Here is a 15,090-nt window from a genome sequence, read left to right on the forward strand (position 1 = left end):
CGTTGTTTTTTTTTCCCGCAAGCGAGAGAGCACGCCCAAAAGACCCCCCTTCTCCTTTCTTTCTCTCTCTTCTTCTCCCCTCGTCGTCGTCGTCTTCGACCTCTTCCAACTCCTCCTCCTCCTCCATAATCCTCTCCTCGCCCCCTCCATCTTCATCATTCCCCATCTCCAAATTCAACCCTAACCCAATCCTACTCTTTTCCGCGTCTCGTCTCGTCTCACCTCTCCCCTGCCTTAAAGATTCCACCTTTCCTCGAATCGCTGCTCCCCTCGCCGCTTTCGACCCTTCCAATGCACGATATGGGCAGTTGAGTCGACGGAGAATCTCGTCACTCGGTGGTTTGAGCTGGTATTCGTCGCCCGAGTTGACTGGAGCAAGGCGACGGAGATGGCGGGGCCCTCGTCGCCGCGGACGCCGCCGCAGGTGGTGAGGGTGAGGAGGGAGCTCCTGTTCTCGCGCATGACGTGCCCCCTTTGCCATAAGCTCCTACGCGAGGCCACCACCATATCCGAGTGCCTCCATACGTGTGAGTCTCACTTCCTCCTCCTCCTCCTCCCTTCCATTGATTCTGTGATCTGGGTGCGTGTTTTCTTGATTTCTGATAGTTTTGTGGTGGGTTTCGGTATTTTGGACGTGGGTTCCTCGTGGTTTTAGGTTCCTTTGATTTGGGTCTTTCCTATTTCGCGGTGTTAGAATACAGCAGTCTCTATTGTGTGGATTCGTTGTCTGGATTGTATTCTTTAGCTCCTACCGGGTATGAGGTGTTATTTGTACGCAGACACGATAAAAATATGAAATTTTTACGTGATATTGGTTCGTTTCCGTTGCTTATTAGGCTAGAAGATCGACATACTTAAATGGAGGTTTGAGGATACTCATTGGAAGGTTTATTTTGAGAAAATTGATCTCTTTTCTTAAGTTTTGTTGTTCGACTTGCAGTAAAGGGGTAGAAAAACACTAAGTGTGTGGTGAATGAATGTGTTAGGTGTTATTTTTTCTTATTATTTTTTTCTGCAGCATATCACCAATCACAAGATTTTAATTATTGTCTTTTTGAGAGTTTGTGCTATTTACTTTCGGCCAATCATCATCATGTTATTATAAATTAACCATCTTTGACGTTTATTCAGCAGTTTGCTTGGTTGAAGTTAGTTGGTGTTTCTGTTTTGATCAGTTTCTATTGCAGTTGTTGTCTTCTTACTACAGAAATAAGTTGCAAAAACTAATGTTTTCATGATTTTCATGTGCTAATCTTGATGAATGAATGATATTTAGAAATAGAGATCTTAAGGAATCTGTATATTAAAGACTAAGAATACAATTTCTTAACTGAGCATATTCTGTGCTTTCTGCATTTACTGTGTTGCATAACTGAACTCCTTTATTACTTGAATTGTTTTTATGCCAGGATGCAGTGAATTTAGTTGATTATTATATCATAGAAAAAGATTGACTTTCTGGCTTTCAACCTTGCAAGCAGTTTGCAGGAAATGTATTTACGAGAAACTAACTGATGAGGAGGTAGACTGTTGCCCGATATGCAACATTGGTCTTGGTTGTGTTCCTCTGGAGAAGCTAAGGTTACCTTCTCATTGTCTGGCATTGATGTTCTTTTCGTTGATTATCTATTATATTATCATGAGTTGCAATGCAGGTATCATAATCTGGATATTCGGGTGCAGATATATACTGTTCAGTATAAAAGGATAATCCAATCACTTTCACTAAGTTCTGCATACATGAGTAACTTTCACTATTTTTTTTTATGGGGCACTGTCATTTAAAAAGATGTAATTGAGAGTTTCTGACACATAATATTGGAACTTGCAAAGGTTAAGCTGATTTATCTGTATATGAATTTGAATATGTACTTGTTATAACCTTTACCCGTACATTATATCTGGACATAATAATCATATTATGTTCCTTCAGAAGATCTGTAACATGAGGCATAGATGGAAAAAAGAAAAAATATCTTTGACTCTTTAAGCAGCACATGGATATTGCTTTCATCTCTCCTACAGATGCAATTTGCAGAATGTTTAGTTCATTGCCCTTGTGGTATTTAACACATGTTTTATTGCATGCAGACCTGATCACAACATGCAAGATATTAGGGCTAAGATATTTCCTTTCAAAAGTAGAAAGGTTAATATTCCTGAAGCTCCTTCTGTTCCATTGCCTGTCAGAAGAAAGGAAAGATCTCTTTCTTCATTGGTTGTCAGTGCTCCTAGAGTAGCAACGCAAACTGGCTTCACAGGAAGGCGAACTAAAGCTGCTAGAAGGGCTGCTGCCTCACGTGGAGCCTCTTCTTCCATGAATGAGTTCATAAAGGAGGAAAATAATGTCAAAGATCGAGATGAAAAGACAAGTTCACCAATGATTTTGACAAGGATGAGTCACAGAAAAGTACAGGTAGAGAAAATAAAACAAAATCACCAGTTTCTTCATGCCTGTGAGAGGTCTCTATTTAGACAACTGTTGTTGTGAAGTCATCCTATTGGCTGCCCTTAGTTGGACTTGTATTTGAAGCTCCTTTCATGGTGAATGTTAATTGATCCTTTGTTTATGCAGAATAATTTGGATGCAGAAACATCTAATAACGCATCAAAGGAAGAAGCAGATAATGGCAGAGAGTCGTTTTTGGATAAGGCAGAGCTCTGGAAACCTCTAACTTGTCTGGTTGAGGCTGCGAATAGAACAAAAGCTCTTAGGTCCAGCCCACAAAGACTCATTATTAAGGAAGAGAAAATCAATAACGCTGATAATGAACCATTTTTTCCTAAAACCAAGTGCAAGGAACATCTGCATAAATACAAAGCTCAAGAAGAGAAAAATGGCAGTGCTTCCATGCCTCCCGCATCAGCCAAAGCTAGGAAATTGAATGGAACTAGTCGTAGAAAGAAAGACATTGGAACTTCTGCTCGAGCCCTACTTGATGCTGCAAGCACTCTGCGTCATTGGAGAACATGTCCAATTTGGTTCTCGTTAGTTGCTTCTCCTAACCTGTAAGTATCTCTTTCTTCTTCTGTTTGTAATGGTGAGTTCCACGGAAAGTTTCTATATTATGATTCTAAGTTAATTGCAAACTGGTCAGGGAAACAGGTGGCCAATTGGCTCAGTTACCTGCCAATTACCTGAGGATCAAGTGAGTTTGCTTTCTCCCACTATATGAGTTACATAATCATAATCATAATCATAATCATAATCATATCAAGATGATTCTCTCAATATTCGCACTCTTTTTTGCTAGTTATTTTCAGAAAAATCGGAATATCAAATATCTTTGTTTCATTTTAAGTGGCTAATTTCTGAAACGTAGTGATCTAATAATTAGTACCATGAAGCCTAAGGCAGTCAGAACAGTAGGAGTTGTGCAATATTGCACATGAAATGTATAATGGAACAGGTAGCTCCGTACTTTGCTTCAGAAGGTAAAAGATAGAGAGAACTCTTGCTGAAATCTATCAGCACTGACCAAACAATTATAGGTGCTAAGGTTGTTAATTGAAATGGCTAACTAATAATTGCCTTTGAACAAGTTCTGAATTATTGGTGGAGTAGCCAGTGGAGTCCAGCATTAAATGGAAAGATGGCTCATATGTGTTACAGCTTGTTAAATGATATAGGCACATGCTTTACTTGCATATCGTTCTGCTTTTTGGCGGCATTTTTGAAGTTATAATATTTGCCTATAATTCTGTCTTTACCATGGTTCCATCACAATTTAATTCTATGATGTAAGAAATGATCACATGCTTGTACTTCTAAGATGCAAAATATTATGTTAATAATGAGAATGTTTGGAGAAAAAAGTGTTTAGATGATCATCTCTATTTTTAAGTGATTAAAATATATATATCTATGATCACTTGTTCCCATCTGATATCATTAAACTTACTATTCTTCTTCTTCCATGCCTCAGAGATGGTACTCTACCTGTTTCTTCCATCCAGAAGTATCTTGCAAAGAGACTTGATCTTGCAAGTGAAAATGAGGTGCATTCTCAATAACTATCAGAGATGTGTATCCATTGCTTATTTTGATTGCATCGCTAACATAATAGGTGTTTGGTATTAATTGTCTTATAGTTACTAAATTCCTTTTCAATTTTGAGACCTACGCTTTTCAGATATCACTTGCTAGTTATGTTAGCATAGCATGAATCTAATATATCCAAAGATCGAGTCCTTGACCATGCATGAAAGGCCCAACAGTGCTGATTGTGAGCAAGCACATCAGGTTAATCTCTGAATTTTGACAATAAAGCAGTGAGACTCAGCTTGTTTCTTCATCCGCATGATCTTAAGGTGCAATAAAAAGGCACAACCATTTAAGTTATTTTGATTCTTTTCGACTGTATGTACTTTTGATCTTCTAAAATTAGGACACGGTATTGAAGGACTTTGATGATTTAGAATTCTATAAGATTATCAATTTTGAGCTATCTTTCAATGGACAACTCTTCCTCCATATTTTGTTGGTGCTGGAGTGGTCATAGCAAGAATAGATTAAATTGTAAAGTAAAATGACTGTTCTTATCTAGGCATCTGCCCTACACCACCAGAAGGAGATCCAGAACAAGTAGTGATTAGTTTTGGATAAGAAAAAAAAAAGTTCTGGTGGTAAATTTGAAGTCTTCTCTTCTTCATCTCATGATATTATTGTTATCACTCAAAAAAGCTTGTGGCGATACTTCTTGATTCATGTACTGGATTTGTACTAGTGCAGAAATGCAACATGCTTATACTCACATGATTAGTTGACCTTCTCTCATCCAAGCTTTTATTATATAACAGGTAGAAATCATGTGCCAAGGTCAGCCAATGAGCCCCAACATGAGCCTACACAGCTTAGTTGATTTGTGGCTCAAAACAGAATCGTCCAACAAAATCGAGGGATTTGTGGGCTCATCAGGGAAGGACTTTGTCACAGTGCTAACCTATCGGCGCAAAATTTCAGCTCCTTGAGGAAACTCAAAGCTTTCAACAACTCTCCTCTCCAACGACGAGGATCTCAGAACTATAAATGTCCATCACTAGGCCATTGTGTGATCATTGTGAAAGTAATGTATGTTTATCAAATAAATGATTTGGTAGCTAGTTAGCTACAGCAGTTGTTCTCCTCGTTTTTTTTTTTTTTTTTTAAATTTCTTTTCCTTCATTAGCAATGAGTTGTCTTCTTCTCTAGGCTTTGCGAGGTTTCTTCTCTCAATTGACTCAATTTTTTTCTCCTCTGCTTTGCATTAGTTATAAAGTTATATGTTTCGTTTAGCCATGTATTGTCTTTGTCTTTGTCTTTGTTTGTCCTCCATTTTTCCAATCTCACCCACGAGAGTTGACCATTTTAGAGAAATTCTTATCCTTCTTTCCAGTTAAGAAGTTTGATGCTTTCTATTGAACATCATATTTTTTTTAGGATCTATCATTTCGAATGTATAATAATATATCATGTCATTCTACGCCATCAAAATCCTCTTCACCATCTACAGCTGCAAGTATTAAATCCCTATCAAAGTATTTACAAAGAACATGATAAGTAATAAACACAAACAAGAACCATGATTATATTAAATTTGCCTATCAAACCGCCCTAATGTAAGTCGGCAATATCGGAGCACCACCCGCCGATATCAAACCAGCATTAACCGCATCCATCTCACCCAGGAACAAATCCTCCGTACTCCTAAACACAGCATGCAATCCAACCAAACCAACCCCGAGAGTAACCGATCCGATCAAATTCCACCCCACCTCCGTGAGGAAGACGACGACGACGGTGGCGGCGGAGAGGACCGAGAGGACGGCGCCGTCGTCGACGACCCGGTTGAAGAGTATGAGGGGTCCTTCCCGCGAGAGGTAGAGGAAGAACCACGCGGCGAAGAGGGCGGCGATGGCGAGGAAGGTGGAAGGTTGGGAGAGGAGGCAGAGGAGGAGGACGAGGAGGACGGCGATGGCGTAGTTGGCGCGGAAGTAGGCGAAGTTGCGGCGGAGGCGGGTGGCGGTGTCGGAGGTGGTGTCAGGGAGGGAGAAGGCCGCGGGGTCGAAAAGCTCCGACGAGGGGCGACGGGCGGCCATTAAGGTTTCGAGGTGGCCCTTGATGCGGGAGACGAGATCGGCGAATCGGGAGTCTGCCGGATAGGAAGACCGTGGTGGAGGTGGCACCGGCGGTTGATTGGGGTAGATCGCGCCGTACCCGGCCGGCGACGAGGTGGTAGGGTTCCACATGTGGAAATCTAAGCCTAGAGCTCAAGAAGGGAGAGGGGAGAGGGGAGAGAGGAGAGCTGAGGAGGGAGAAACGGCGACTCGAGGAGGGAGAAGTCGACGAAGAAAAGCAAATGAGATGGGAGCATCGGACGGTCCAGAATGATCAACAGCGGAAAACATACCGCAAAAAGGAAAGCGACACCTCCTTTTCTTTTGGACGAGGTTTGTGGGAGGGTGACGTGTCAAAATGCCCTTTTAGATGTAATCAAGAAACAAAAAAATAAAAAAAAAATTAGCATACCAAATAGCTGGATTTCCCTTTCAGCATTAGAGTTCCAATAATAAGCTCTCTTTTTAAAATAAAATAAAAATAATATATATATATATATATATATAAATAAGAAGTTTGAGAATTATCACATATCATGGAAGAATTTGTAGGTCTTTATATCTATCACAATTGATCTAACTGCACCTATGCAACCCAAGACAGCCACTGTAGAAAACCAAATAGCAATCGCAGGGTTGACCACCTTCAACACAAGATGCAGCCTAGGGTTCTTGGGCATTCTCCCAGATTTGAGGAAGGCTAAGGCAGGAAGCACAAAGTCTAAAGGTGTAAACCCAACTGCCCCACAGATGGAAACAAAGTCCCCAAAGAAAGGTACTGCAGCAGCGATCAGAGTAATGATAGCAATGTAGCCTGAAGTATAAGCAAGTCTCTGCAGAGAATTCTTGGACACCAAGCATTCCTCAAAGTGTGCATATGTTGGCCTGCAGTAGATCTGAACATAGAGATGGCATTCATTCCTTAATGTACCACTGGCTTTTTGATTTATTACAAACAAATTTGAAGCTTTTGGTAAGCTAAAAAAGGGTAATAAGATGATTTACCTGAAAGCATCCTGATATTTGGATGACTGCAAATAGGTTTGCCATGACTATTGTCCATCCAGGTATAGTGAGGGAGGACAAAATGTAGGGCTGAACTTGGGATCCAAATGCCCAGTAGCCACTGAAAGCCAACTGCCAGTATGTCAAGATGATAATTCCATATGCGGTCGACACACCTTTATACATGTTCTTCTTTGCTGGTTTTCTTACAGTACTCTGGTAATCAAATTGGATGAATCATTAAAGCAAATACAAACAAATGATATTGTCAATCTAACAAGTAAAAAAAAAAAGAAAAAATTAAGGCAAATTTCGGATGAACATGACAATATGTGCTGCACCTGGATTTCTGGAAGCATTGCATCTCCAAAAGAGAAGGCGATCGTTCCTAGCGCATTGAAAGCCTTGAAAATTTTAGAAGCAGTGCTGCCTTGCAACTTGTAGTTAACTGACTTCCGGTCGATCTTTCTTCCTACAAGGAAACACACATTGGAATCTGTGCTGATAAAGAAATGCTGGTAGCATGATATGTACTTTCTGTCTCTAAATTTGGTGGTTTAAGACTTCACGGTATTATGTATGCCTTATTTGAATGCAGGCTAAACTTTCAAGAATTGTAAGGCACGTTTCAGTACATTAAACTAGGGAAAATCATAGTAGAAAGGTAGAATTTTGTCCAGGAGATCTTCAAAGTGATGAGCAATAAAAACAAGAACTATGTACTTCTAACAGACTTCTTAAGCTCTATTTAGGATGTAAACTAGAGAAAAGGTATAGCATTCATAGAAAAATTAAGTAGTTTGATTTTAGGAATATAACAGAGAAGTGTCATGAAAATTACCATCGTATACAGTAACACCAATTGTTGTCCCAGCAAAGCCTATGGTACTAAAAGTGCACACAGCATTTACCCACCGCAACGAGTGAATATTTGGTAGCTGTGACAAAAGCAGCTCGAAGGCACCAAAGAAAATAATGAAGTGCTGCAAAGTTAATGAACCACTGCTGTGATAGTACTTGTAAACTGCCTGTGGAAAGAGGAATTATTTCAAGGTATTAGAACTGGCATTCTTATAATAAGGAACATAAACACTACTTCACAGACTTGCCTTAAGACTGCTCCCAGCAGCGATCTGGATTGCGATATTATTACCTAAGGAAGCCACTTGCTGAAAGAAAATTACAGACCAATAACCCCAGGGCCCTTGAAAAAAAAGGAAAAGCACAATTCATCCAGTTGAGAAAGAGAAATAACTCCAATAAGCTTACCAGTAAGCCGATCTAAGGGAAGCAAAACGTTAATGTTACATTTATAAGTCCTGAATAGAACTTGTGCTAAAATGATCGTCTTTAATACTGCTCCATTTTGACTAAGGTTCTTGCACTGTGGCTTGTAATTCATAAAAATAAGGGTTCAACGTTCTCCAATACTGTTTACCATTCTGTTTGTGGCCTGGTAAATGCTATACATCCAAGATAAAAGATGCATATAGTAAGTTTTATATCTGTAAGACACCTTAAAATGATATGAAGCAATTGACAACACCATTGACACCCTTATGTTATATATGTTGATTGATTAAAATAAAATAGACAGACGCTCAGAGTTGAATCAGAAATTAGTCCTAATTGTGTTTCAGATCCACAAGAAACCACTATAATTAAATAAGGCCCATTTGATCCAAATAATGCCAAATACTGAATACTAAAATATGCAAGCATTGACTTGCATCCTGCACAATAATTGATTAATCATTTGCTTAAAGATTTCATCATTGTTGGTCTCTTTGGGAGATACCCCCTTCTCAAAAGAGAAGAAGTAAACAACTAATTGACTTTGTAAACTTTGCCAAAGATCTCATTGAAAAAAATACTAACCAAATATACTCTTTGCAAGAAGACGGTAAGAAGGGTGCTTCTTTCCATCCCACTCCCATAGGGAGGCGATTAGCAAACTGGAATACCATGTGGTTAATGTACCACCCACCAAACTGCAAACACCTGGATAAAAGAGCAAAAACTAATCAAATCATCATCTCTTGCTAGATTTAGGCATTCCGTAATACATTATTGTAAGAAGAAGACAGCGACGAGAGTGGAGAAGGGCCCAAGGAAATGTTCCACTTAACACATCGAACTGGGGGACGAAGCCAGACGAAGAATGAAAAACTTTGCCGTCGACTTCATGTTTATACAGTTTTTATCTTCTTAAGTCGGTGCAGAATCATCTACTGGCATGATTTACCGATTACATCGAGTGTGAACCATCTTCAATTGATTGCCATGTAACTTTTATCCTTTGCCAGTAGTCGTGGCAAGACACAGACATGAGAGAGAGAGAGAGAGAGAGAGAGAGAGAGAGAGAGAGAGAGAGAGAGAGATATATATATATATATATATATATATATATATATATATATATATATAAAGAAAGAAGTGAAACAGGCATAGAAGTTAAGAGTACCGAGTGGCCAACCAAGGGAGGCGAGAGCAAAGGGCAAGGGGGCGTAGGCTGCTGGCGTGGCGATGGTGGTCGCCACGTGGAACGCCGCGTGCTTCCACGTGCCTCTCCCTTCTCCTACTAGGGCGGCGTCCCTCGCCGCCACGTCGTCTTCTCCGGGCGGGCCCTCGACCACCGCCACTCCCTCCGAGGCATCCCTAGCAGCTCCCGTATTCATCGCATCCGTTTGTTACTCTGAGTGGCATAGAATGACACTGCGCCATTTTGCATCTTTCCGTGAGCTATCCAAGGTGTTGACTTCAATCAAAACTGACATCAAAATCATTGTCTATTTGTAGGCTTGTAGCCCAGTTTTTTAGGATCCAGCCCAATTAACTTTCGGGCCCACCGTAGTATCTAAAATAAGATCTTATATCATTAGCTCTTCAATAATGCGAGGCTTTAATAAATGATTAATATGTAGATTAGAGAATAGTATCTTCTGAATTAATATTTTTCAGATATAAGCTAGACGGAGTATACTACACTGGTATAAATCTTATGTTGGATATCATGTGTCATCTTTAAAGCCCGTAGCTTGTTTCATTCATTCCTATGGATTTTACAAGCTTAATACATAATAAAAAGGAGAGATATATTGAAATTAGTCTCACTACTGGCACAATAAGAAGAAATAAGCATCCAACTCATAGGATGTAAACTATCAAACTGTCAACGTGTTGCATCTTGATATGCTTAAAAACGCCAACTGTCAACTAGCTGTCTAATTCTTAATGCCCTTTGTGTATATATTTACACTGTTACGTGCATCTGAATGCAAAAATCAAATTGGTTGCTATCAATTGTGTGTTACATAAATTAAGAGTTGGGTTAAATTATATAATTACGTAAATCTTCTACTTTAATGTCTATAATATAGAAATGTTAGAAGGAGGGGTTGGCCACAAGCCCACAACCCAATTGTTTACGCTTGACATCACTCATCACGCAATCATGACGCGATCATGAAATCGGCTATCTATTTCCTCACGTGTTTATAATTCCACTTGAACTCCCGGTGTGTGTGTTTTTTTTTTTTTTTTTTTGTGTGTGTGAAATTGAGCTATAATTAGCTATTAATAAATGACAGCCGTGGGCTCTACCCCACAGCGCCCAAGTCATACAACTCTTGAGGGATTGGTTCCCCGGCTCGCAACATGCCGGGCCGGGTTGAGGCCAATCCTCTCACTGCGGCCCAGTCGGCCATCCTGTTACCGCTCCTCCTAACATGGCTCACAGTAAACTCCACTAACCCATTCATATGGGTTTTACAATCGCGAATAAGACTACTAATCTGCCAAGGACATGCCCTCATCTCCTTCACTATCATCACCAGCAGCTCGGAGTCTAATTCCATCTCCACTGGCTGCTCCGCCTCCAGCAGCCTCAGACCCATACGGAGGGCCCAGGCTTCAGCGAACAGGGCCGACACCGCCGGCGCTGGTTCCCATCTGGCTGTTACTATCTGTCCCCTATCATCTCTGATGACTGCCCCCGCTCCTGCTTGGCACGCTCCCGCCTGGAAAGCACCGTCAGTATTCAGTTTCACCCAGCCCTGTCTTGGTCTGCGCCACTCAACTTGCGTTGGTCTTCCCACCAGAGTCTTTGCTGTCTTCACCGTCGCGTACTCGTTAGTCATGACCAGGCATCGTCTCGCCACTCCGGCTGCACCCTCCACGCTCTCACCAAACGCTACTCTATTTCGCTGCTTCCAAATACCCCAGCACGTGGTCGCTATTAGCGCCCTGACATAATCGTCGCCAACATTCCTCTTCCCCCACGCGGTTACTATCCAGTCCGGGTTCACTGAGGCACATATCTCCTCAGCCTCCGGAATTGCCGTGCCCACCTCGGCCCACACCTCTTTGCTGTATCGGCAATCGTAGAACACGTGGTCGCTGGTCTCACTAAACAATCCACAAAAACTACATCTATCTTCTCCACCTACTCGAATAGCATGCATCATCTCTTTTGTAGGTAGTCTGCCCCATAGAAGTTTCCAAACGAAAGTTTGTATTCTTGGTGCCACCTTTAGCTTCCACAGTTCCCACCATCCAGGCCACACTTCACCCTCAGTAGGCTTAAGAAAATGATAAATAGATGAAGCCTTCGGAATCCCTAGTGTGTGAGGCCACCAGATCCACGTGTCCTTGACTCCCGCGATGGCCATGGCTGTGCTAGCGATCTCAAAGGCCAACTCCACCCCAGCCGCAGCCACGAGGTTGTGCCCGTTGTTCACTCTGCTCCTAAGCACCTCCGCCACTAGAAGATCCGTGCGCAGTAGGTCCTGGTGCATGATACGCGGTTGCCACCTCCATGGCACCGCCGATGTCCACGGATCGTCCGCAGCAGCCGACTCGTTCCCATCACCAATCAGCTTCCTGCAGCCCATTCTGATATCTCGCGCAGTCTTATATAGGACATTCCAGATCCCCGACGCCCTTCTCCAGGAACCCTGCTGCCAAGGGTGCAGGCCACCGTACTTTTCCTTCATAACTCTGATCCATATTGCGTTCTCCCCGTTAAGCAGGCGGAACACCTGCTTACCGAGCAGACTGGTTCTGGATAGTTTCAACCTGCGTATACCCAGGCCTCCCTCCCGCTTAGGCATTGTCACCTTTTCCCAGCTAACCAGGTGCATTCCTCGGCTACTACCTTTGCCCCATAGAAAAGCTCTCGCCACCTTGTTGATCGACTCCAGTACCGTCTCTGGCACCCATGAACAGCTCATCCAGTAGATAGGAATTGCCAACAAGGTGTCTTGGAGCAAGGTTAGTCTACCTGCAAAAGAGAGGCTATTGCGTTTCCATCCAGCAAGCTTCTTGGTCACTCGCTCCACCAGCCATTTGTGTTCCCGAACCGTGACACGCTTACCTGATATAGGTACACCCAGGTATCTGAACGGCAGCCTCGCGCCCGGCATCCCGGTGAGGTTGCTGATGTGGTCAGCTGCCTCCTTCTCCATCCAATCAGGTAGGAACAGTTCTGACTTTGCTGGGTTCACCTTTTGGTTTGTTATTGCCGAGTATATATCCAAGCATTCCTTAATGGCTTCCACATTCCCCCCCGACGCCTCCGCCGTTATCAGCAGGCCATCTGCGTAAAGTAGGTGAGACAGGTGAGCCTCCCCCACCCGATATCCCTGCAGCTGGCCTCGGGCCATTCGCTCGTTGAGCAAGCTCGTTAGCACTTGCGAAACTAGAATGAACAGATACGGGGAGAGCGGGTCTCCTTGTCTCAGTCCGCAGTGGGGTGTAAACCACTTGGTCGGCGAACCATTCACCAGGATGGCGAATTTAGGCGATTTGATGCACGCGTTGATCCATCGGCACCATTTGGCCGGAAAACCCATGGCACCGAGAACACCTAGGACAGCCGGCCAGCTCACCCTGTCGTATGCTTTCTCCATGTCTAGTTTGAGCATCATCAGAGGATGTCGGTGTGTATCAGTGACCAACGAATGCGCTATCTCCTGGGCTGCCAATATATTATCGAATATATTCCTGCCTCTAACGAAAGCCACCTGTTCCTGATCCACTAGCCGTGGCAGAAGACCCCGCAGTCTGTTCACCAGCACCTTGGCGATGACCTTGTACGCCATGTTGCACAAAGAGATCGGCCGGTAGTCTCGCACCGTGTTCGGTTTATCCACCTTTGGAATTAGGGTTATAAAGGTTCGCCCCCATTGCTGTGGTAGTCTCTCCTTCTCGAAGAAGTATTTGACTGCATCACATAGGTCTGCACCCATCTCCTGCCAGTGCGTCAGGTAGACTTCAACCTGTAAGCCGTCCGGCCCCGGTGCTTTCCCCTTCGGCATGCTTCGTAGCGCTTCGAAGATCTCTCCGTTGTCCACTAGCTTCAGCAGGCCCAGCCGGTCCTCATTGGGTATTTCTGGCAACTCCATCCCCTCCGGTAGTGCCCACCTCTCCTCCTTGGCTGGTCCCCAAAGCTCCTCGTAATGGTCGAGAAACTCTTTGGTGATACGCTCTTGGTCCAAAATCAATTCACCTTCCTTAGACATGATTTGCTTGATCTTGTTCCGACGTCCCCGTAAAGTGGCCGTGAGGTGGAAAAAATGAGTGTTCCTATCCCCCTCTTGCACCCATTTAAGGCGGGACCGGACCGCCGCACCCACTTCGGGGTTTATCTCGCGGGCTCGGGCGGCTTTCCTGTTGTAGCAGCAGCGTAGATTGAGTAGCCCATTCGTATCCAGCTCGTGGTTTGCATCTCTTTCCTCCATCCTTGTTATTTCTGCTCTCACCGATTCCATCTCTTTCTCCAAGCAGCCCAGACCCGTTCTGCTCCATCTTCTCAGGTACCGTTGCATGTTCGTTATCTTGTGATTGAAGCCGTGCATGGGGTTCCCATGAGCATTACCCTTCCATGTCCTTGCAATAATGTCTCTACACTCCTGGTACTCTAGCCAGTATAGCTCGAACCGGAAAGGCCTTCGTCTGTTATCCTGCTCACCTTGGACCGTGACTAATAGTGGTGCATGGTCCGAGGCGGACCGGTCCAAATGAACCACACGGCTCCCTGGAAACTTACGCACCTAGTCCGTATTCGCCATGGCTCTGTCCAACCTCACCCAGACCCTGTTGTTTCCCATCTGGTTGTTGCACCACATGAACGGCACCCCTTCATACCCTAAGTCAGAGACTCCCTCCGCCTCCACAAACTTAGCGAAGTTGGCGGATTTTGGTCCGAGAGTAACCCGGGCATAGCTCATCTTCTCCTCCGCGGCCAGAATTGCGTTAAAATCTCCGCCTACTAGCCACGGCAGTCCTAGACTTCCTAGCCCCGTCAGTTCTTCCCACAGCAGTTTCTGCTGGTCCACCTGATTACTGGCATATACTGCTGTCATCAGCCAAGTCTCGCCCTCACTGGAGGAGACCACCATGTGCGCCGCATATCGCGACACCGCCATTACATCCACGTAACCTATCGTCGTCTTCCACAGCATTATCAGCCCTCCAGAGACTCCTTCCGCTGGTACTGTAAAAGCGGACCATCTTCGCCCCATCGCCCGACTGACACCCTTCGCCTTCGTCCAGTCTGCATGCGTTTCTAACAAGAACACAAAGTCCAAGCAATGTTCTCTACTCAAGTTGCGACACCTGTTAAGCACATCTTTCTTCAAGGCGCCACGGCAGTTCCAAAAGATCGCTTTAAACATGATACAGGTTTTAGGGTTCACGCCATCCTGCCGCGCTTTGCGACCCCTCTTCCTCGGTCCCCTTCTTCCAATACCGCCACTCCTTTTCCACTCAGACCAGGATCCGTAGGACTGCAGCTCTTTTCAGTGCAAACAATTGCCCAGTGCTCCTGCATCCGGTGTTCCACCTCCATTGGTTCGTGGTCACAGTTTGTCGATTTTGTGAGCGCCTTCCGGAGCTTCTGCACCGCCCTACTATGCTCCTCTGTCGGTCCGCTTGTCTCCATTGGTGGTTTTGTTCCGGCAGCCGCAACTCCGCCCTGGCACACTCCCG

The 15,090-nt window shown here is 43.9% G+C and overlaps 3 protein-coding genes across 5 annotated transcripts; 1 reads left to right on the forward strand and 2 right to left on the reverse strand.

The window, feature by feature from the left end:
- Nucleotide 1: 1 nt before the first annotated feature.
- On the forward strand, nt 2-5,274 carry LOC140785192 (E3 ubiquitin protein ligase DRIP2-like). 2 transcript variants are annotated; one of them, XM_073133080.1, is made up of 7 exons: nt 2-527; nt 1,410-1,581; nt 2,092-2,416; nt 2,576-3,009; nt 3,099-3,149; nt 3,927-3,999; nt 4,801-5,274. In XM_073133080.1, exons 3-7 carry the CDS (start codon nt 2,105-2,107, stop codon nt 4,969-4,971), a joined length of 1,041 nt encoding a protein of 346 aa, XP_072989181.1. In that variant the 5' UTR covers nt 2-527; nt 1,410-1,581; nt 2,092-2,104; the 3' UTR covers nt 4,972-5,274. The 2 variants fall into 2 exon arrangements, with proteins under 2 accessions (XP_072989181.1, XP_072989101.1); XM_073133000.1 differs by having other exon boundaries at nt 1,482-1,581.
- Nucleotides 5,275-5,454: 180 nt separating this feature from the next.
- On the reverse strand, nt 5,455-6,228 carry LOC140792823 (PRA1 family protein F3-like). Its single transcript, XM_073144045.1, has 2 exons — nt 5,640-6,228; nt 5,455-5,492 (listed from the first exon to the last, which is right to left on the reverse strand). Exons 1-2 carry the CDS (start codon nt 6,226-6,228, stop codon nt 5,455-5,457), a joined length of 627 nt encoding a protein of 208 aa, XP_073000146.1.
- Nucleotides 6,229-6,558: 330 nt separating this feature from the next.
- On the reverse strand, nt 6,559-9,863 carry LOC140797723 (GABA transporter 1-like). 2 transcript variants are annotated; one of them, XM_073151367.1, is made up of 7 exons: nt 9,566-9,863; nt 8,980-9,102; nt 8,211-8,305; nt 7,943-8,129; nt 7,443-7,573; nt 7,102-7,317; nt 6,559-6,992 (listed from the first exon to the last, which is right to left on the reverse strand). In XM_073151367.1, the coding sequence occupies exons 1-7, from the start codon at nt 9,777-9,779 to the stop codon at nt 6,624-6,626; spliced, it is 1,335 nt and encodes a 444-aa protein (XP_073007468.1). In that variant the 5' UTR covers nt 9,780-9,863; the 3' UTR covers nt 6,559-6,623. The 2 variants fall into 2 exon arrangements, with proteins under 2 accessions (XP_073007468.1, XP_073007462.1); XM_073151361.1 differs by having other exon boundaries at nt 7,943-8,125; nt 8,207-8,305; nt 9,566-9,846.
- Between the last annotated feature and the right edge of the window lie 5,227 nt (nt 9,864-15,090).

Source organism: Typha latifolia, chromosome 1 (assembly GCF_019914945.1).
Source record: "Typha latifolia isolate L0001 chromosome 1, TyphaL0001v2, whole genome shotgun sequence".
Lineage (NCBI taxonomy): Eukaryota > Viridiplantae > Streptophyta > Magnoliopsida > Poales > Typhaceae > Typha > Typha latifolia.

What these genes read in the sequence shown, in the direction of transcription:
- LOC140785192 (XM_073133000.1), top strand. Translation starts at nt 389, where the DNA reads ATGGCGGGGCCCTCGTCGCCGCGGACGCCGCCGCAGGTGGTGAGGGTG. An exon ending in TGAGTCACAGAAAAGTACAG is followed by an intron (nt 2,417 to 2,575) that starts GTAGAGAAAATA and finishes TTGTTTATGCAG; the next exon opens with AATAATTTGGATGCAGAAAC. An exon ending in ATCTTGCAAGTGAAAATGAG is followed by an intron (nt 4,000 to 4,800) that starts GTGCATTCTCAA and finishes ATTATATAACAG; the next exon opens with GTAGAAATCATGTGCCAAGG.
- LOC140792823 (XM_073144045.1), bottom strand. Translation starts at nt 6,228, where the DNA reads ATGTGGAACCCTACCACCTCGTCGCCGGCCGGGTACGGCGCGATCTAC. An exon ending in GATGGATGCGGTTAATGCTG is followed by an intron (nt 5,493 to 5,639) that starts GTTTGATATCGG and finishes TAATACTTGCAG; the next exon opens with CTGTAGATGGTGAAGAGGAT.
- LOC140797723 (XM_073151367.1), bottom strand. Translation starts at nt 9,779, where the DNA reads ATGAATACGGGAGCTGCTAGGGATGCCTCGGAGGGAGTGGCGGTGGTC. An exon ending in CTCCCTTGGTTGGCCACTCG is followed by an intron (nt 9,103 to 9,565) that starts GTACTCTTAACT and finishes TCTTTTATCCAG; the next exon opens with GTGTTTGCAGTTTGGTGGGT. An exon ending in CAATGCTTCCAGAAATCCAG is followed by an intron (nt 7,318 to 7,442) that starts GTGCAGCACATA and finishes TTTGATTACCAG; the next exon opens with AGTACTGTAAGAAAACCAGC.